General features: G+C 43.4%; 1 protein-coding gene across 1 annotated transcript in view; it reads right to left on the bottom strand.

Moving 5' to 3' along the window:
* Positions 1–665: 665 nt before the first annotated feature.
* PGAP4 (post-GPI attachment to proteins GalNAc transferase 4) overlaps positions 666–21,856 on the bottom strand; it is a 26,994-nt gene continuing 5,803 nt past the window's right edge. The window contains exon 2 of the mRNA XM_049635330.1: positions 666–8,091. Within this exon, the coding sequence (XP_049491287.1) occupies positions 6,803–8,014 (1,212 nt within the window). The 5' untranslated portion in view covers positions 8,015–8,091 and the 3' untranslated portion in view covers positions 666–6,802. The remainder of the gene's footprint in view (positions 8,092–21,856) is intronic.

Raw genomic sequence — 21,856 nt, forward strand, 5'->3', positions numbered from 1 at the left:
AAGAGCAAGCCTGGCCGGTATCTGGCCAATGCAAAAGGAGAGGTCTCAGGGAGACTTCCTGAAATTTTTCTTTCTGGAAAAGAAACAGAACTTCAAAGAAGGAAGTTTTTTTACCCCAGTCCTTTCCACCTTTGAATGTAGCCTTGTGAGGACTTAATATCTGAAGCTGCAGTAGCCATTAGGTGGCAAAAGATGGAGGACCAGAAGGACAGACAAGAATCTGGGTCCTCAATGAGACTATTGCACTGCTAAGCCTGCCTTCTCCAGGCTTCTTTTTAGGTGAGAAAATTAAACATCATTGCGTGAGGCCCTGGGAGACTGGATTCTGTTATTTGCAGCTAAATGCGTCCTTATGCCACAACTGTCTATGCACTGAAACCAACCTGCAAGATTTACAACACGCCTTCATGATATATGAGATGTAATTCTGAATTTTGATGTGTGTCTGCCTTAGTGTGAGGACTCATGTGTAAGTGTGACAGTAGCAGTTAATTTAGCTGAAACGATTTTCTTCCTCTGGCGTTAATTGGTAAAATGAAAGATAATGAGATTTTAATCTCTTCAAAGCTTTTTCTGTTTCAAATATGGGAGTGTGTTTCTACAGCGTGGGGCACTTCAGCTAATACTTCATCGAGATTAAAAAAAGAAATCATCACAAAGAAAAATGTTTTTTCTTTTCTTCTTTCTTTTCTTTTTATTGTGCCTATATGACAAGATGGATGTTAGCTGAACCTAATGTGGTTATCATTTCACAATATATGTAAATCAAACCAGCATGCTGTATGCCTTAAACTTATACAGTGATTATATCAATTATTCTCAGTAAAGCTGGAAAAAAATTTTAAAGTAAGAAAACAGCTTGAGTCATTTGAATGAATATTGCTAATGTGATTTAGGCATTTATTAAGATGGAGATAAAATGCTATACTTAGATTTACATATGATTACTTTGATGTAGTTCCTTGCAGAATAACACAGGAACTATGATCTTGAATGTGACAGACACACACAATTCCTTTTTTTTTTTTTTAAATAACTTTAAAACTTAGATGCTTTTTCACCTCTTCTAGTTCAAATGAGGGGGAAGCACTCCAAATGTACATTCCGGGAATCCTGCCTCCTTTGTCATAAACTTCGTTGCAGGGAGAGCTAAATAGAAGCCAACCTTCATTTGATGAACCCCAGATGGCTACGGATACTGGATGTATTAGTGTTGGCAAGGGTATGGTTGAGAAGGACAAAAGGAATTGCCCAAACATGGTGTTAGAAAAAAATCTACACAGATTCGTTGACTTGTGTTTCAAAAGTTTGGGCTCCTGACTGTACAAGCAACCACGGTCTCAAGTCCTCGGGTCACAGCAGTGCCAGAGCTTACATCTTTTTCTGGATAAAAACAAACTGGGGTGGTGTACATTCTTTGTCTAAAATGTTGCCAGTGTATGAGTTTTGCAGAGGACTCAACTTTTACAAAGAACTCACATTTAAACAAAGCTGCACTGATACAATAAAAATACCCCAAAAGTCATGTACCAGAAAAATGATTCCTAAGTAGTCTCTTGTTCCAGACATCTAGTCTCTGGGAAGATTTACCTCTCTATTCTTGGTTTGTGTTAAATCGTGTAATGTTTTGCCAAAAGCCACTCCTATCATCCATAGCCGCTCACCCACAGAACTTGGGTTCATTGGTACAGTGAGGTGATGGTTGTGTCACTCTCTTTCCAGCCTGTTGGCCTAAAAGTCCTAGAAGAGGCTGTGGACCCACGGTGGGTGGTTTTCATGTCTAGATGATTCCCAGTGGCAACACCAGGAAGATTCAGCAGTTGCAGCCTGAAGGAAAAATCCCAACCTTTGCCTAAGAGTAACACACAGGACCCCACACCACACTAGAAATAAAACCGTAACAACAACCAAAAAAAAGCAGCTATGTGTTAAAAAGTTCCTGTTCACACTTGCCATTCCCTCTGCTAGAATGCATGCAAAAAAGCTTCTTTTCACAGGGGTCAGAATTGTACATCCTAACCAACCCTCACTACCTGGACCCCTCTTTGTTTCTCTCCTAAATTGTCTTCCCTAGTTCCTTTTCTCTTCAGCCAGTATTCCTCTTTTCCGTGGGCAGTTCCACTGTGGATCCCTCTACTCTTTCTCCCTTTCTTTTTCTTTTCTTCCCTTTCTTCCTGCCTGCCTTTCTTCTCCTCTCTCTCTCTCATTCATTCATTTCCTACTATATGTCAGGTATTGTTCTAGGATCTGGGCCTACAGCAGTAAATGAAGAAGAAGACTCCTGATATTGTGAAGTTTATATCCTATGGGGGGAGGTGGGGGGGAATATCCTAAAATAAAAGGGGAATTTTGGGTCACAAGAGCTTTGAAGAGAATCAAACTGGGTAAGTGATAGATGGGCCTGGGGGCTGGAAAGCAGGGAGACTGCTTTAGATAGGATGGAGAGACTGCTGGGAGGGATTAAAATTAGGTTGAGACCTGAATTATAGGAAAGAATTAGCCAAAGGAAAAGTGTTCCAGACAGAGGATGGCCATGCAAAGGCCTTACAATAAGAACAGTGTAGCAAGTCCAAGCAAGTGAAAGCAAGCTGGTGTGGTTAGAACCTGGAGAACAAGGATGGGAGTGGCACTAAGACATGAAATCAGACGGTTCCATCTGGCCTGGAAATTAACATAGGAGGTTTGAATTTTATTCTAAATGCAGTAAGAAGTCAGGCCCTAGCAAAGTAATGCATTATATATCCAGAACATTGACCATTCACTGTTTAGTTCCTATGCATTCTCCACAGGCTGTTCCTATGACGATTTCATGATGGTGATGCACGCATGAAGAATTTATTACAGGGGCGCCTGGCTCAGTTGGTGCAGCATGCAACTCTTGATCTCAGGGTTGTGAGTTCGAGCCCCATGTTGGGTGTAGAGATTACTTAAAATCTTAAAGGGGTGCCTGGGTGGCTCAGTCAGTTAAGCGTCTGACTTCAGCTCAGGTCATGATCTCACAGTTCATGAATTCAAGCTCTACACACAGTATGGAGCCTGCTTGGGACTCTCTCTCTCTCTCCCTCCCTCTCTCTCTGCCCCTCCCCCACTCATTCTCTCTCTCTCTCTCTCTCTCTCTCTCTCAAAATAAATAAACTTGAACAGGTAACAAATGCGAGATCCTCTGCTCTACTCTACATCTTTGTCTTCTCCCATCTCTTGAACATCTTAAAGCTACCCCATTCCTACATACTTACACAATCTGATCCTTGTTTCTTTTTGAGAAATTCATCATTTGGCTTTGGATTTTCACCTGTTTTTACCCCAAACTATTAACAGAGATGCCTTTTTTTTTTTCTTTAAATCAGTTCACTAATCCACATTTCTGTGTAGATCATATGGGAAAAGATCAAGAAAATCTGTTAAATTCTAAGCCAAAAAATCCCCATTCATTACAGAGTGATGACTCATAACAATCCTGCAACCCAAGGACTGGAGGGACCTGGAAGCCACAGCACATTTCCACTGCAGTTCTAATACATTAAGTACTTTTTAATCACATTTCCAATCATCTTTGACATGGCCCCCAAAGGTTTTCAATATAAAATTCACCCTAAAAAGAAAAGGGCCAGTTAATGAGCATTTCTCAGCAAATTCATTGTAGTTGAGATAAAAATATCCAAATGGTCATGTGACTTAAAACTAGCCAGTTTCATATCATGCGTTACTGTAACTCACAATGCATCATGGAGTATATAAAAATCCCACAGTAATCAACTCCAATTATAATGCCTCTCTACCGAAATTAAGTTGCCAATTAAATAAATTCTACCAAATGAGGGGTGTATCCACGGTAAATTAGATTAATCTTACCATCTTATTAATTCAGTTTGTGTTCTCCAGTTGTACTGTAGTATTTTTTATCCTTCTTTCCTTAAATGACAATAAAAAAGAATGCACAGTCCAAATGTTTCCACTCAAGAAATACTACAAAATCAGTTATCGATTTTTAAGCAAATGGCCCATAATTGTGAATGGTTACCTTGGGACTCCAAAATGGCGTGTGTGTGTGTGTATGTGTATGTGTGTGTGTGTGTATTTTCTCTATTATTCACCACATTAGAAAATCCATCCACAGAAATGAGAGGGAATGACAAAAGTCTTCTCAGGATGCCTCAGTGGAACAGCTGCTTTTATTGGAACTGATATGTCTATGCAAATACACTCAGTCGCAATAGGGAGCTTCTTAGGCCTGATCATAATTTAAACCCTGAAAGGTGAGCAGGTTCTGTTAGAGACCTTCATCCTCCCGATGACCTATGTCCTTTGTTATGGGAAGGGGACTTTAGTTCTCCTCTAGCCCCCTTGCTTGGGATTAAATGAGACTTCAGCTTCGGTGTAAAGCTGTCAACTGTCCTAATGAAGGACAACATACAAAAAATGGACTCTAGGTATGAGGGAGAGCTAGATGAGGGTGGGGACAAAATGGCAGAACGGAGCCTGCATCTGCAGAAAACGTCCAAGGACAGTAGACTCTAGTTAAGATCTATGGGGGAAGGTGTCTTTGTGTAGGCAGAGAAATGAGACAAGGCAAAAATGGCTTTAGCCATCCAGGAGTCAAGGGAGGGGATGTCTGCATGCGGTAGACAACTGAATTAGAAAGAGCAGAAATATAAACCAGCAATGATTCCCTATCTTCTGCCTGGCTAGCTTAGATTGGACTCTCCTGTCGTTGGGCACAAAACATTCATGAGGAGATCCATTTGTTAATGGAACAAATGCTAATGAACTGTAGGTTGAAGGCAGTTCTGTTCCTGAACACGGGGATAAACCAGTCACTGAGAGAAGATGAATTTAGCAGTGGAGTCTGAACATCTTGATAAGTCATCTAGTAGCTCTGCTCACTTTGGACGTTCCTGAGGGACATGTAACATCTCACGATAACAACACAACACATACTTATGCCTGTTTGTTCCCCAAGACCAACGGGACAATGAGGGTCTACCATGTTAGCTTACAGAGACATTTTTTCAGTCCAGGTTACAATCAGATTCTACAAAAGAGAATTTGACTACATAGATATTTATAAAGTGAATGTGGTTAAGAAAAAAGTGCAGGAACTCAGAGGAGCTACGTTCCCATCCTGGCTCTGCTGCTGTCCAGCCGTGTGAACCCAGAGAAGTTGTTTCGTATCCCTTGGTCTCGGTTTGTCCACCTGCAAAATGTGGTGTGGAACCCCCATGTACTGCCTCAGTGCTCTTGAGGGGTTCTCCAAATGGAAGCTTACCGGAAATTTAAAAAGCAAAAGAAGGCCTGGCACCGAAACAAATGATCCACACAACACACTTGAAATCCAGTGTAGACACACATCCTCACAAAGGGACTTGTTGGCTACTGGCTTGATAAATATCGTCCGAGGACATCTATGTGGAACTTTGGAGAAAAGTAATTTTCAGATGCTAGTCTTGGAATAAACTCAAGAGGAGTCTCAGACCATTTCCCATTTAAATGAACAATTATTTTTGGCTTGGTTGGAAGAGGCGCCAGATGAAAGCTGAGCTACACCTTCTTCACAAGTCACAATGCCAAGTCAGCTTTTATTCTAGTAGTTTGGTCCAGAATGACTGCTCCCCAGGTGGAAGCCCTACGCCCTACTGCACACTTTAAACACTATCACTAATATCTTTATCCAAAATACACTTGAATTTCATATGCTTATTCTAGGAAAAGAACTAGTGTTCATCAAGTGCCTTCTATGGGATAAGCACTTGCTAGGTGTTTTACATACATTCTGTCATTTAATCCTCAAGGCAACTTTAAAAGGTAGGTATCACCATCCCCGTTTTACAGGTGAAAAAACTAAGACTCAGAGTGGTCATAACTTGCCCAGGTTCACGTCACTAGGGCATGGCAGAGATCTGAAATAAAAATTCAGGCCTTCTGACTTCACAGTCTACATTTTTTCTTTCTCTAACACCATGATATCCAGAAGAAGAAAAAAGTGAGGGTGAATGGTTAGCCAGAAAAATAAGGGAAAAGGATACACTATTAGTGAGCTCACCCATTTTATATCATTCGGCAATGTCCAATTTTCAAAGAATCAGAATATGACAGAAATATTCAATACTGAATCACTACTGAACATAAGAAATCTGGTTTTGATGATCCAGAAGGTGCCTGTAGATCTTGCTGTGACTTAAAGTTCTCACTAGCGGTATTGACTAGCAGTACACTACAGATGTGTGGGGGAAAAAACACCAGGAAACAGAAACGTGATCACCTGTCTCCAAGTCGCCAGGCCCTGCAATGGATTTTACTGGCTTTTATTACACCAGGTCAAAGAAACAAATGGAACCTAGCAACATGGTCCTGCCTCTTTGGACACACGTCCATTCTCATGCCTGGAAAGAAAGAAATCAATTCAAAAGGATCTCACCTTTCACCAAATTCTATCCTTAAAATCCTAAAACAGTCCTATCTTTATGCACACTATTTTTGGCAGTCACCAGCTCTATCACAAAGCATTGCTGAAAACAGTTGGAGAATAGAACTGGTATGTAAATGCCCCCTCGGTGGGTGGGTCAGACTGCATGAGGCAGTATGGCTGTGTGGAGGGAGAGGGGTCCCGACTCAGGGCCAACATCTGATCCTGCTGGAGTTACCAAAGCCAAGGTTCTTGATGTGTATGTTCTCAGCTGCCTCAGTGCCTAGATCCCTAACAACCTTAAACAATGAAATGACTGCAAGCAACCATGTCCAAAGAAAGAGCTCGATATCGGAATCGCCAAGAATGGCCAATTTCAGAAAGGCATTTCTTGGAACACTAGAGCAGACTGGGATGAAAGTTGTACCGGAGGCTGGAGAAGAGCCCAATGTGCTTCACGAGGTTGGGCTCCACCACGTAGGCCCGCTCCCCCTTGGCCCTCAACAGTGAGTAGAGTGCCATATCCTTGCCAAAGCCCTTGTGGCAGTACACCTGAGACAGGTAGGTGAGGGTCCGGCGGGCCGCAGGGGCAGGGAAAAGCATGGCTGGGGTGCAACACTGAGAGGCAGGGACCACGCTATACAGGGAAGGACTCAGCCGTCGCAGTTCCAGGAAATAGTGCCGGCCCACCAGCTCCACGAGACCCATGCTGTATAGGGAGAAGAAGAGCATTACAGGCCAGCTGAACCCTGGACGGCTGGCAAACCGCATGTATATCCAGGTTAGCAGGGGCCCCAGCAACATGCCCACACCGACCCACTCCAGGATCCGCATGGGCTCAGGGTTGATGTAGTGCTGGAGCCTCTCGGGGTGATAGAGCTTCAGATAGAGGGCATCTCTGAGGTGGGACTCGGAGAAGCGAGCCCGCAGAAGGTGCTCCAGGACTGGAAAGATCTGCTCTTCTGGAACAGCATCATCTTCTACCATCAGGACGTAGTCTGGGTTGTAGGTCTGCAGGGAGGACTCCAGGCAATAGACATAGTCCTGCTTCTCCTTCTCAAATGAGTTGGTTGAAGGGTCATCACCATAATCATCCTCGGTGCCCTCATAGCGGTTGGCCACGGGGACGTACTTAGACAGCAGCTTGGCATCGAAATGGCTTACACTACGCTCCACGTTGCACAGGAAGAGTTGGTGGCCCTCGCACTGGGGGCCACACTGTTGAAGAAGCCGGTGGAACTGGGACACCACCTGCAAGACGTAGTGGAAGCCAGGTTGCCTGTCGACGGTGATGATGGTGATGACCAGCCAGGGGCGGGGGGTGGCCTGCCAGACGATGGGCACTGAGCCATTGGCAGAGGGCAGCTCCTCAAAATAGTGGAGGGCAGCTTCACCCTCTTTCAAACTTTGCTGCAGGAACTCTTGACTCATTTGGTTCAGATGCCAATGGCGCAGATAGAAATAAGAGTGCAGAAGGCGGTGACAGGCCAGGGGGGCCAGCAAGCCGAACGTCACCACTGTTAAGATCAAGAGCTGGACAGCAGTGCTGCCCCAGGAGAGCCGCCTCAGCCTCCGGAGGAGCATGGCAGCTGGAGGGGCTGACGTGCTCATGAGGTCAACTTCTGGTCAGGTCTGGTCCCAAGAACAAACCATCCTGGAACGCAGGCCCACCTCAGCACAGATGACACCTAAAGAAAGAGGAAGGACAGAATGGTAAAAGAGGCCTTAAAAAGCCCAGGGACAGAACTCAGCACAAATCAAACCAGAAATTCTAATCCTAGGTTGTAGCTACTAGAGACTTAGAAGGATCTTCTCCGGGACAGTATTCTTTGGTTGTACTGGTTCCTGGTCTCTGGGATTTTTTCATTATTTCTATGAGCAAGGAAACCTTGGTGTATCTAACCAAATTGCCATGCCTACAGATGCTTAGTTAGGCTTACAGTGCACCAGAAAATCACCAGGTAGGCTAGTAAGATCATTATTTCAATTCAGCAGCTACAGAGATATGCGTTCTTAAGATGGACAAAAAATCCAGACTTGACAAGAGAAGCAAGAAGAAATACATATTTAAAGCAAATTCTAAAGTAAGTGTGTAGTGAGTACTGGTTGACTAGGCATTGCAATTTTCTGAAAACAGTCTTTTCTGCGCATCCCAAATAAGAAAAGGACTGTTTGGGATTCTCTGAAGTGTCTTTGTCAAGATCTTCCATTCTTATTTCTCTAATCTCATGCAACTATACTTAAAATTGCCCATCAATTTAGTCCTGATAGTCCTCTCATTTTATTTTTTAGAGCACTACCACAGGAACCAGTACCAGTATCTTCCAGATGCAAGCGAACTCGAGGGCCCCAGCCTTTGGGAGGGAAGGAGGTGTCTGAAGGAAGTTCTATGAGCAGCTTTTCAATGAGGGCGAGAGGGGATAGGTGGTGATGCAGATGCAAGTGGCAGGTGCCCCCAGCCTGGTGTGGAAAGGATGTTGTGTGATGTGATGGCTCGGAGCGTAGGCCTGAGGTCAGGCACACGTGTGACTCCCGACTCAGCCACTCAGCCGGTGGAAACTCACATCACCTCTCCACAGCTCGGATTCCTAACCTCTAAAATGGAGATGATAATAATACCTTATCGAGTTACTATGGAAATTAAATGTGTTACAGAGCAAAATAGTGCAGAATATAAATGCCATTAAAATGTATGCATATGTGGGGTGCCCGGCTGGCTGGGTTGGAAGAGACTGTGACTCTTGGTCTCAGACTCATGAGTTTTAGCCCCATGTTGGGTGTAGAGATTCCTTAAATAAATAAAACTTAAAAATGTATACATACGTAGAAAGTTGAGTAATACCTTGGGAATAAGTAGGCCTAATGATCTGAGGGAAAACAGACTCATACCAAGAAACAAAATTAAAAGGATAAAGCCAGTATTACAGCATTAAGGGCAATGCAAAACTAAGCAGTGCCTAAAGACTAGACGGTAAACCTAAGCCCCTTATGTCAGAAGCATAATAAAGCGTGCACACATTTGGAAGAAACTCCCCAGCTTGTGAGTTATCTTGTGTGGTACCTGACCAGGTACCACATGAGGCTGTGTTGCAGGGCTCAGTGCTGCCATATCCGTGTTCCTCCCTTCCTGGGCACACAGAAAGACAACATTCCCTAGTCCATCATCTTCCAGGTGAGGTCATGTTGACTAGGACTTGCCAGGAAAATGTGAGCCAATGATAGGTGTGGCTTCTGGGCCAAGGTAGTTGAGAGTGGATGTGCCTTCTCAACTTTCTCATTCTCCATTTGCCAACCTACTGGACAGGTTTGGTGGATCTGGAGGAGGTGGAGCCACCAGACGGCAGGAGCCTGAGCTCCTGAATGACTGCATAGAACAGAGGTCCCTCCCACTGCTCATCTCGGAGCAGCCTCCCAGTCTAAAGGGGGCTATGTGGGAGGTAAGACGTAAACCACTGTGTCTAGTCACTAATAATTTTTGGACTCGTTTATTACAGCAGTTACCTTCCAGCCCACTAGAGTTGTGTAGAATACCACACCTCTCTCTATAGGACCATGACATAGTAATTCAAGGAAGTCCCATGTCAGCATCAGAAGCAGATTATACTGTGGGATCCCAGAGGTGAGACAGACTACCCCAGTACTAGGAAGAGATCCGGATAGTACCTGAAGAGGGAAATGGCAGGGAGAGGTTTGCATTCTATGCAACCCTGCTGGTGTGTGAATGTTCCGAGTACACAAGACTGGTTGCTTCCCCCTGGAACTGCTCAGGCCAATGGAGTTAATAAATGATGTAGGTGCACGTCCATATGGCCTCACCAGTTTCATATCACTCCTAGTAGAAGCCAAGAACTGAAGTTGGATTGGGCTTACACTCCTGCTAGGGAATGGAGTCATTCCAGTGGCTTCCTGCTCACCTTGTCCTCCCTACTCTTGCTATTACCCAAGAGAGCTGTACCCACTTAGAAGAAGGAACAAAATACAAGATAAGGCATGCAGCTTGGAGAATGCCTGGCACATCATGAGTGCAAAGATGAAAATGTGATTATGATGACTGTGCAAGCTCTGTGTTTGGTGTGAAATCACTATCCATACTCCTTCAACACTCTCTTCCAGTGACAGTTTCTGGTAAAGCAAGAATGTGACACTCTAGTCCAGATAAGTCCCAGGGGAGGGATGTTTAAAGATTGTGTGTGTGTGTGTGTGTGTGTACATGCACACAATTATCATTTAAATATATAAATCTGGGGGTGCCTGGGTGACTCAGGTGGTTAAGCATCCGACTTCGGCTCCAGTCATGATCTCGTGATTGTGAGTTTGAGCCCCGCATTGGGCTCCGTGCTGACAGCACTGGGCCTGCTTCTGACCCTCTGCCCGCCCCTGCCCCTCCCCTGCTCTCTCTCTCTCTCTCTCAAAAATAAAATAAACATTAAAATATAAATCTGATCATATCACTCTCCTGCTTAGAACCCTTCTGTAGCTTTCCATTGCTCTGTTAATAAAATCCAAATGTCTTATCATAGTCCACAAGACCCTGTATGATCTGGACTGTGCCCTACTCTGTCTTCTCTGTCATCTCGTTCTACCATCCCTTTCTCAAGTTGCTCAAAACTAGAGGTTGGCAATATTTTTCTGTAAAGGGCTAGACAGTAAATATTGCAGATATTGTGGGCCACATACTATCTCTGTTGCACAGTCTTCTTAGGCTTTTTCGTTTTGAAAACGCTTTAAAAATATAAAAACTATTTTTAGTGCTCCAGCCACATAAAAACAAGCTGTAAGCTAAATCTGGCCAGCAGCTCGTAGTTTACCAATTCTTATTCTAGACTAGCATAGTCCAATAGAAATATAATTCGAGTCACACATGTATTTAAAAATCTTCCTTGGGGCGTCTGGGTGGCTCAGTTGGTTAAGCGTCTGACTTTGACTCAGGTCATGATCGTGGGTTTGTGGGTTCAGGATCAGGTTTGTGGGTTTGAGCCCCACATTGGGCTCTGTGACAGCTCAGAGCCTGGAGCCTGCTTCGGATTCTGTGTCTCCTTCTCTCTCTGCCCCTCCCCCGCTCATGCTCTGTCTCTGTTTCTCAAAAATGAATAAATGTTAAAAAAAAATTTAAAAGTACAATAAAATCTTCCAGCAGCCAGAGTAAAAAATTATAAAGAAACAGATGAAATTAATTTTAATAGTATATTTTAAACACAATACATGAAGCCAATATGAACAAATTATTAATGAGGTGTTTTATGTTCTTTTTTTTTTTTTGTACTAAGTCTTTGAAATCCAGTGTATCTTTTACATTTACAGCAGATTTCAATTCAGACTGGTCACATTTCAAGTAATCAATAGCCACATGTCACCAATTAGCAGGAAAGCTCTAGATACACTGATCTTTCAGAACATTGACTATGCTATGTTTTTACCCAACTCCTGGCCTTTGCTCCCACAGCTCCCTCACCCTGGAACATTTTAGTCCACCCCCTTCCCTGCTTCCTCATACAGATTGCTTTTTCTCATCCTTTAGTACAATCTCCTTAGGGGAGCTGTCCCTGGCCCATGCAAAGGACGACCTACCAAACTGGCACTCATATATTTTGCTAATGGGAGTATAAATCAGCACGACCTCTATAGAATTAATCTGGGACTATCTAAGAAAACCACGAATGACTTAGCAATTCCATTTCTGTGTAAGTGCCGTGTGCTAACCAATTGTGGTACCGGGGCACCTTCAGCAATTCCATTTCTAATGTTCCTTCTTAGGTATATATTCTCATATGTGAGAAATGACTTGCAGCATCATCTGTAATAGCAAAATGGTGCCAAGTGCCCATCGGTTGAGAGTAAGTCAAATACATTATGGTACATCCAAAGAATGGAATACAAAGTACCCATTAAAAGTAAGCAAACTTGGAAGAGACCGAGATGGCAACATAGAAGGCTCCTGCACTTCTCTCCTTCCATGGATGCATTAAATGTACAGCTACACCGTGAGAAATTCCCTGTGAGAGAAATCCAGAAACTAGCTGAGCAACTCGTACACATAGGGAAAATGAGATAATACCCACGTTGAATCAGGTAGGAAAGGCTGAAACACACACCAGCGATAAACCCCACCCCCAGTACAGCACCATACAATCTGGAGGGAACTCCCAATTCACAGCTTCTTTCTGAGGAGTAAAGGGTTTGGAGCACACACATATCTAGCACTCCAAATTTTAGGACTCCCACCTGAAGGATGGGCGCCCAAAACATCTAGCTCTAAATGCCAACTGGGCTTTCATCCAGGGGACCAACAGGGCCATAGTAAAGAAAGAAGCGGTTCTTAGTGAGTTCATGGGCACTTGCCACTTCTGTCCCCTCCAGGGCTCATCATGGAGGAAGCAGGCAAAAAATGCCTATCCCCCAGTTTTTCCCTGGAAAGGTTTGGAGTGCATACTTTATAAGCACCTGCCAGAGAGTCCAGCTTCTAACTTAGCACATATCTAGGAGCTGGCTGAGATTCTGTGCAGAGCCCAGGGGAGCTCATAGGCACTTCTCCCACCTTCTTCCATGGGCCGCTCCAATGATAACACCAGATCGCCAGTACCTCTCTGGAAAGCACTTGTACATAGGTCTGGTGCCCCAGCTTTTGTGGCAATAACCTGAGGGATGAGCCTCTGGATCACCTGGCTCTAATAGCCCCCCAACACTCAAAAAACTGTGGGAACCAATAAATGAACTTGGTAAAGTTGCAGGATCTGAGATCAATGTACAAACATCAGTGGCATATCTATACACTAACAAGGAGAAATTAAGAAAACAACCCCATTTACAAGAGCATCAAAGAATAAAATACTTATGAATAAATTTAACCAAAGAGGTGAAAGATCTGTATACTGAAAACTATAAGACATTATTGAAAGAACTGAAAATGACACAAATAAATGGAAAGATATTCTGTGGTCATGGAGTAGAAGAATTAATATTGTTAAAATGTCCATATTACCCAAAATGATCTACAGATTCAATGCAATATCTATTAAAATTCCAATGGCATTTTCCACAGAAATAGAAAAAACAATCCTAAAATTAGTATGGAACTACAAAAGACCTTGAATAGCCAAAGCAATTTAGTGCAAGAAGAATAAAGCTGGAGGCATCACACTTCCTGTTGTCAAACTGTATTACAAAGCTGTATCAAAAAGATATAGTACTGGCATAAACAGACATACAGACCAATGGAACAGGATAGAGATCCCAGAATTAACCTTTGCACATATGGTCAATTAATTTATGACAAACGAGCAAAGAGTATAGAATGGGTAAAGGATAATCTCTTTAATAAATGGTGCTGGGGGACAATTGGGGGTTCAGTTGGTTGAGCATCTGACTCATGTTTTCAGCTCAGGTCATGATCTCACGGTTCATGAGATCAAGCCCTGTGTCTGGTTCTTCACTGCTTGGGATTCTCTCTCCCTCGCTCTCTGCCCTTCCCCTGCGCACGTGCACACACACTCTCTCAGAATAAATAATAATAAACATTAAATAAATAAATAAATAAATGGTGCTGGGAAAAGTGGATAGCCATGCAAAAAGCTGGACCCCTATCTTAGACCACTCACAAAAATCAATTCAAAATACATTAAAGACTTGAACAGAACGCCTGAAACTGTAAACTCCTATAAGAAAACATAGGAAATAAGCTTCTTTTTTTTTTTTTTTTTTATTTTATTTTTTTATTTTTTTTTTCAACGTTTTTTATTTATTTTTGGGACAGAGAGAGACAGAGCATGAACGGGGGAGGGGCAGAGAGAGAGGGAGACACAGAATCGGAAACAGGCTCCAGGCTCCGAGCCATCAGCCCAGAGCCTGACGCGGGGCTCGAACTCACGGACCGCGAGATCGTGACCTGGCTGAAGTCGGACGCTTAACCGACTGCGCCACCCAGGCGCCCCAAAATAAGCTTCTTTTTAAAAAATGTTTATTTATTTTTGAGAGAGAGAGAGAGAGAGAGAGAGAGAGAGCATGCATGCAAGGAAGGAAGAGAGAGGGGGACAGAGGATCTGAAGCAATCTCTTTGACAGAAGAGAGCCTGATGCAGAGCTTGAACTCACAAACTGTAAGATCATTACCTGAGCCGAAGTTGGACACTTAACCGACTGAGCCAGGCACCCCAGGAATAAGCTTCTTGACACTGGTCTTGGCAATGATTTTGGATTTATCACCAAAAGCACAGGCAACAAAAGCAAAAATAAACAAGTGAGACTACATCAAGCTAAAAAGCCTTCACACAGCAAAGGAAACCATCGATAAAATGAAAAGGCAACTTATAAAATGGAAGAAAATATTTGTAAGCCACATATTAGACAAGGAGTTAGTATTCAAAATACATAAAAATTCATACAACTCAATAGCAACAGTAATAGTAATAATAATAACTCACTTATTTAAAATTGAGCAAAGGAGGACCTAAATAGACATTTTTCCAAGGAAGACATATAAACAGTCAACAGGGTGCTCGGAAAGGTGCTCAACATCACCAATCATCATAGAAACAAATCAAAACCACAATAATATATCACCTCACACCTACTGAGATGTCTACCATCAACAAGGCAAGAGATAACAAATGCTAGCATGGATGTAAAGAAAGGGAACCCTTGTATACTGCTGGCTGGAACATTAACTGGTATGGCCACTATGTAAAACAATATGGAGGTTCCTCAAGAAATTAAAAATAAACTACCAAATGATCCAGCAATTCCACATCTGGATATATATCCAGAGGAAAGAAAATCATTATCTTGAAGAGGTATCTGGCATTGCAGTGTTATTCACAATAGCCAAGATATGGAAACAACCCAAATGTCCACTGATGGATTAATGGATAAAGAATATGTGGTATATCTATGAAATGGAATATTATTCAGCCTTTAAAGAAAAAAAGGAAATCCTACCATTCGTGACAACATGGATGAATATGGAGGGCATTATGCTAAGTGAAATAAGACAGAGAAAGACAAGTATTGCATGGTATCATCTAATGTGGAACCTAACACAGAATAGAAAGGTGGTTATCATGGGGTGCCTGGGTGGCTCAGTCGGTTAAGCATCTGACTTCAGCTCAGGTCATGATCTCATAGTTCGTGAGTTTGAGCCCCACATCAGTCTCTTTGCTGACAGCTCAGAGCCTGGAGCCTGCTTCAGATTTGGTGTCTCCCTCTCTCTCTGCCCCTCCCCTGCTTGAGCTCTGTCTCTCCCTCTCTCTCTCTCTCAAAAGTAAATAAACATTAAAAAAAAAAGAAAGAAAGAAAGATGGTTATCAGGTGCTAAGGGGTGCGGTGTGGGGATAGGGAGAAGTTGGTCAAAGGGTATAAACTTTTACTTACAAGGTCTTTTTTTTTAAGTTTATTTATTTTGGGGGAGGGGCAGAGAGAGAGAGAGAGAGAATCTCGAGGAGTCCGATGTGGGGTCTGAACTCACGAACAGTGAGATCATGACCTGAGCCAAAATCAAGAGTCATATGCTCGAAAAAAAAAAAAAAAAGAGTCATATGCTCAACCAACTGGGCCACCCAGCGACCCCTAAGGTGAATAAGGTCTTTAAAAAAAGTACGATAAACAAGGTCTGAGGATCTAATGCATAACTTGGTAACTACAGTTGATAATACAGTATTGTATAATTGAAATTTGCTAAAAGAGAAGAACTTAAGTGTTCTCATCAAAAAAAAAAAAGTTACAAAAAGCAAACTCTTTATGCACAGATATGGAAAAACTGTAAGATATTTTTTCAGTTACAGAAGACACAGAAAGTATGTATAGCACACTACCATTTGTGTAGAAAAGTGGGGAAATATACATAAGTGTACTTGCTTGTATATAAGTCCACAAGTATTTACTTAGTGAACAAACTGATTGACAGCACACTCTTAAATCCAAGTCCTTCCAGGCCCGTGGTTTCCTGCTTTATTTTCTAGGATCTTGCTGAGGGTCCTGGTGTGGTTGTGTGGCTGCCTTCAACACTTCTGTACAAAAGAGGCTTGTATGTGGCAGGTGGATAGAAGGGGAGAAGCCTTTCTTGAAGCTGTCTATCAAGCAAGCATGATGATTTCCCTTAGATTTTGTTATTAAAGTGGGGCCAGCGAAATTAAGGAGATGTCTGTTCTATCCAAGCCACCCTGTGCTGCTGCTCTCAGGCCGTATCCTTCCCTTGCCACCCTAGGCTCCTGATTTTCTCTCTCTCTCTTCCTTCTGGCAGTTGGGTCAGGAACTGAGGCACCTGGTGCTGACATAAAGACGACCTTTAAACCCAGGCAATTTCCCCTCTAGGGTCAATAAAATCACTAACATCTCAGAAATACCTTGCTTTAAAAATATGGTAGTGAGGAGCACCTGGGTATCTCAGTTGGTTAAGCATCCAACTTTGGCTCAGGTCATGATCCCGCGGGCCGTGAGCTCGAGCCCCACGTCGGGCTCTTTGCTGACAGCTCAGAGCCTGGAGCCTGCTTCAGATTCAGTGTCTCCCTCTCTCTCTGCCCCTCCCCACTCATGCTCTCTCTCTGTCTCTCAAAAATAAATAAACATTAAAAATAAAAAAAAAATAAATTAAAAAAGTATGGTAGCGAGACTGCTCTTCTCCTGACCTTCAGGGAAGGAATAGGACTCATTTCCGAGGACACATGGTCCCCACATACATTGATAAGCTCTTAGCTGGGGTGAGGAACAGCCCAGACCTTTAGAACTTACGATGAGGACATGCATTTCTTGCTCGCGGATCTGTGCACAGCTGTGGTTCAGCTGGGTTCAGCTCTAGACTGCAGGTCGGAATCAGGTCGTTTCATGTAATTCTTGTTCCAGGTCCAGTGTCAGAAGAAACAGCCATCTGGGCATGCTTTTTTGGTGGATGGCAGATACACAAGAATCAAAACACGAAGGTTCATTTACAGCCTCACTTAAGCATGCCGCACGTTAAGTCCACTCACCATGCACTAGCTGAAGCAATGGGGCAGGGAAATGTACTCCACCCACAGAGCAGAGGAAGGGAAAATGAAGGTTCAATAGAAAGCAAAAGCAGCAGGCCAATTTCTAAGCCCTCATGAAAAAAGAAAGGTTCTAGCAATTTGTTCAGAGTAGGCGACATTTCTAAAATGCTCATAAGGCATCTGGCTGCCATATCATTATACTCAGTATGAGTCAAAAGAGACTACAGTAATGACCCCTAAATCTCCGGGTTTTATAAGAAAGAGGCTTAATTCTTGCTCATGTTACTTGTCCATTACGGATCAGTTGAGACTCTGCTCCCTGTCATTTGCACTCCAGGCCCCAGGTAGATGGAACTGCCTCTTTTCTGGACATTGGTGGTTTTGTGGCGGAGGAGAAAGAAACAGTGAACCACAAGCTGGCTCTCAAAGCTACGGCTCAAAAATGACACACATCATGTCCACCTACATTTCACTGACCAGAGCAAGTTACATAACAACTCTTAAGTTCAACACAACAGTTATGTAATTTTCTTGCAAGAAGGGGTACCGAAAGACATATGGCCAAGCCTGAAACCAATGATTAGGGAAAGATATGTCTCTCCAGTAAGGGGCAGAAAATACCTTGAACAGGGGTGCCTGGGTGGCTCAGTTGGTTGAGCATCGGACTCTTGATATCCTAGGGTCGTGGGATCAAGCCCCACATCAGACTCCAACCTGAGTGTACAGCTTGTTTAGAATTCTCTCTCTCTCCCTCTGTCCCTCCCTCACTTGCGCACATGCACTCTCTCCAAAAAAAAGAAAAGAAAAGAAAAGAAGAAAATATCTTGAACAATAATACAATCTGGTCCACCCATCTTGGACCATGGGAGGTGGGAACAGATCCTTTAATGATCAGATGACTGGTCTGCCTAAAATCCAACCACATGGAGGTAGGCATTCAAGACTACGTTCTGTTTGCTTTTTAAAGCATCTTCTTAAAGGATTTAACCAATTGCTGCACAGTGGGGTCGGGTGTCCAAGGCCACCTATAATTTATTTCACTTTACTGATTTGGTTTTAAGATAACTTACCTTAAAACAAAGGATTTTGAATTGGTAGTTCAAGGGAAGGAGCTCTCTACTCCCAGCCCAATCGTGGGGGTGGGGCAGAAGGAGGACCATGTCTACATTATCACCCCGATTGTCTTCTTCCAGAATTCCATAGTCACCCACAGCATCACCGACTCAGGACCATGCTCCAGTGATGTTGTGGACTGACCTGCATCTGTGAGGTGGCCTGGAAACAATGACACCATTACAGCCCAGATACTGTGGCGTAATGATTCCTGAATTCTTATCTAGGCCTTACTAGTGCACTTTGAAACACAACCATTTTGTAAATTGGACTATGCCTGTTACCATGTCTGGGATGGAGGGCTCAGAAAAGATAGTAAAAGACAAAGACACCAAGAAATGAACGTGAAATAGGGCTAGAATGAATAAATGGAGTAACAATGACAAGTTACATTTTATGGCAGCTTCTGAAAATTAAGTTGAAGGGGTCACAGGGATATGTGAAGCAGTACACCAGGCTTAGCCTGAAGAGATAAGCGGTCAAGAGGACTGTTTCCCAAGTCAGCCCTCATGCATGAATGGCACCACCATACCCCCAGGCACCTTGGGTCCAAAAGACCAGTATGTTCTGACTTCTCGCTCCTAGCCAGTCACTTCCAAATCCCAGCAATGCTACCCATATGGCCTCTTGTACACCTCTCTTCTCTCCTCCCCTCCCATAGCCATGCCTTTCTACATTGCCTCACCCTCGCTACTCATCATCACCTCCAGGCTGGCTATCAGCAACAGCCTCCTAACTAGGCCTATGACTTCCAGAAAGACCAACAGATTCAAAGCCATAAGATCTGGGTGCAGGTCTGGTCCCAACACTAGCTAATTAGGTCCATTTGTAAAGAAATCATTTGATCTCTCTGAGACTATTTTGCTGCTGTCAAATAGGAAAATTAAAAATATCTCATGTATGGAGGCACTGTGAAGACAAAATGAGACAATGGCTATGAAAGCCATTTGTCAGAAAGATAGCAGAAATGATGGTAATGTGTTACATCATCAGCATCCATCTGATGCTCTGAAGCATGGGTCTGAACATGGCACTCTTTTCTGTAGAACTGTTCTAGGATTCCCCAATGACTATAGAATGAAGTCCAAATTCTTCACCATGATTCTTCAAAATCCAGCTTCAGCTATCTCTCCAGACTCTATTCTTCTCCTCGCACAGTCTACTCAACCATCAAGAATCAGCTCAGAGGCAGCTCTTGATTTTGGCTCAGGTCATGATCTCACAGTTGTGAGATCGAGCCCCAAGTTGGGGTCCACGTTGGGTGTGGAGCCTGCTTAAGATTCTCTCGCTTTCTGGGCGCCTGGGTGGCGCAGTCGGTTAAGCGTCCGACTTCAGCCAGGTCACGATCTCGCGGTCCGTGAGTTCGAGCCCCGCGTCAGGCTCTGGGCTGATGGCTCGGAGCCTGGAGCCTGTTTCCGATTCTGTGTCTCCCTCTCTCTCTGCCCCTCCCCCGTCCATGCTCTGTCTCTCTCTGTCCCAAAAATAAATTAAAAAAAAAAAAAAAAGATTCTCTCGCTTTCTCTCTCCCTCTGCCGCTCCCTGGCTCATGCACATGTACAGACTCTCTCTGTCTCTCTCTCTCTCTCAAGAAAAAAAAAAAAAAAAAAAAAAGAATCAGCTCCAAAGGAACCTCTTCTGGGCTGCCTGGGTGGCTCAGTCAGTTATGGGTCCAACTCTTGATCTTGGCTCAGGTCATGATCTCACGATTCATGAGTTCAAGCTCCACATCGGGCTCTGTGCTGATGGCATGGAGCCTGCTTGGGATTCTGTCTCTCCTTCTTTCCGCCCCTCCTTGGCTTGTGCTCTTTCTCTCTCTCAAAATAAATAAACTTAACAAAAAAAGGGGGGGGGACCTCTTCTGAAAGCCAACCCTCATCTCCCCCAACCAGAAATAATCTCTTGTTTCTCAACTGCTTGGGCCTTTTACATAAACGTTCCCCCCAGAACCTTCATTTGTCACTTTCTACCTTAGACTGTATCTATTTATAGCTACCATTTATTAAGCTCCTGCTATATATCCAAGTCCGGTAGTAGACTCTTACATCTATTTCATTTAACCAAAACAGCAACTCTCAAATAGCAGTGGAACTAATTCCATTTACATGAAAAAAAAATGCTACCAAGTTGAAAGCAAGAAATTAAAACAGAAGAAAAATTCCAAAGCCCATATTTTGTCCCCAATGCCTGCTGCCTTCCCATGGCTTTATTTATGGCCCCTGACTTATGCGTCAATTAGACTTATAAATCCTTTGTTAGTGGATTCAGTCTGATTTATCTTTGGTATCCCTTGTAGACTCATCACAGAACTGTATGCATGGAAGAGGCTCAATGTTTTTGAGCTAATAAATGTCCATAGTCAAGTCATTTGACCTCTGTGGGACTCAATTCCTCAGCTATAAAATTGGGAGTATCAAAAAGCCTGGCCACATAATGTGCAGAGATCAACTTATTTGTACGTGTTTGCTGAGCACTTACTACGTGCCAGACACTGTTCTAAGCATCTCAGTGATCCTCATAAGAAGCTTATGAGAGGGGTGCCTGGGTGGCTCAGTGGGTTAAACATTAGACTTCAGCTCAGGTTATGATCTCACGGTCTGTGAGTTTGAGCCCTACATCGGGCTTTGTGCTGACAGCTCAGAGCCTGGAACCTGCTTTGGATTCTGTGTCTCACTCTGTCTCTGCCCCTCCCTCTCTCACACTCTGTCTCTCAAAAATGAATGTTAAAAAAAATTTTTTTTTAAAGAAGCTTAGGAGAAGTACTATTATTCAGCCTGTTTTATACCTCAAAAAACTAAGGCAGAATTAACTTGTACCCACAGTTAACAAAGCTCTTCAGTGGGTGGCAAAACTCAAATAGTCGAACACAGGCAGTCAGGTTCCAGAACCCACATCTTCAACCAATATGCACTACTGTTTCTGCACAGATTGGAAACCCAAGAAAATCAGCTGACAAATAATTAGAAATGGTAAAAGAGTTTCAAACTGCGGTTGATAACAGAATTAATATGTAAAAATATTACACACACACACACACACACACACACACTGCTTTCACCTAATCAGATAATAACCAACTTAATCAATGGGATAAAAGATCCCTGTCAAAATGAGGTTAAAAACCCTAAAATACCCAGGACGAAATTTTTTTAAATATGTGGAATATACACACACACTATAAAATTCTACTGAAAGATACTTAGAAAGTCTTGGGGCGCCTGGGTGGCGCAGTCGGTTAAGCGTCCGACTTCAGCCAGGTCACGATCTCGCGGTCTGTGAGTTCGAGCCCCGCGTCAGGCTCTGGGCTGATGGCTCGGAGCCTGGAGCCTGTTTCCGATTCTGTGTCTCCCTCTCTCTCTGACCCTCCCCCGTTCATGCTCTGTCTCTAT

This window comes from Panthera uncia, chromosome D4, assembly GCF_023721935.1.
Source record: "Panthera uncia isolate 11264 chromosome D4, Puncia_PCG_1.0, whole genome shotgun sequence".
NCBI lineage: Eukaryota > Metazoa > Chordata > Mammalia > Carnivora > Felidae > Panthera > Panthera uncia.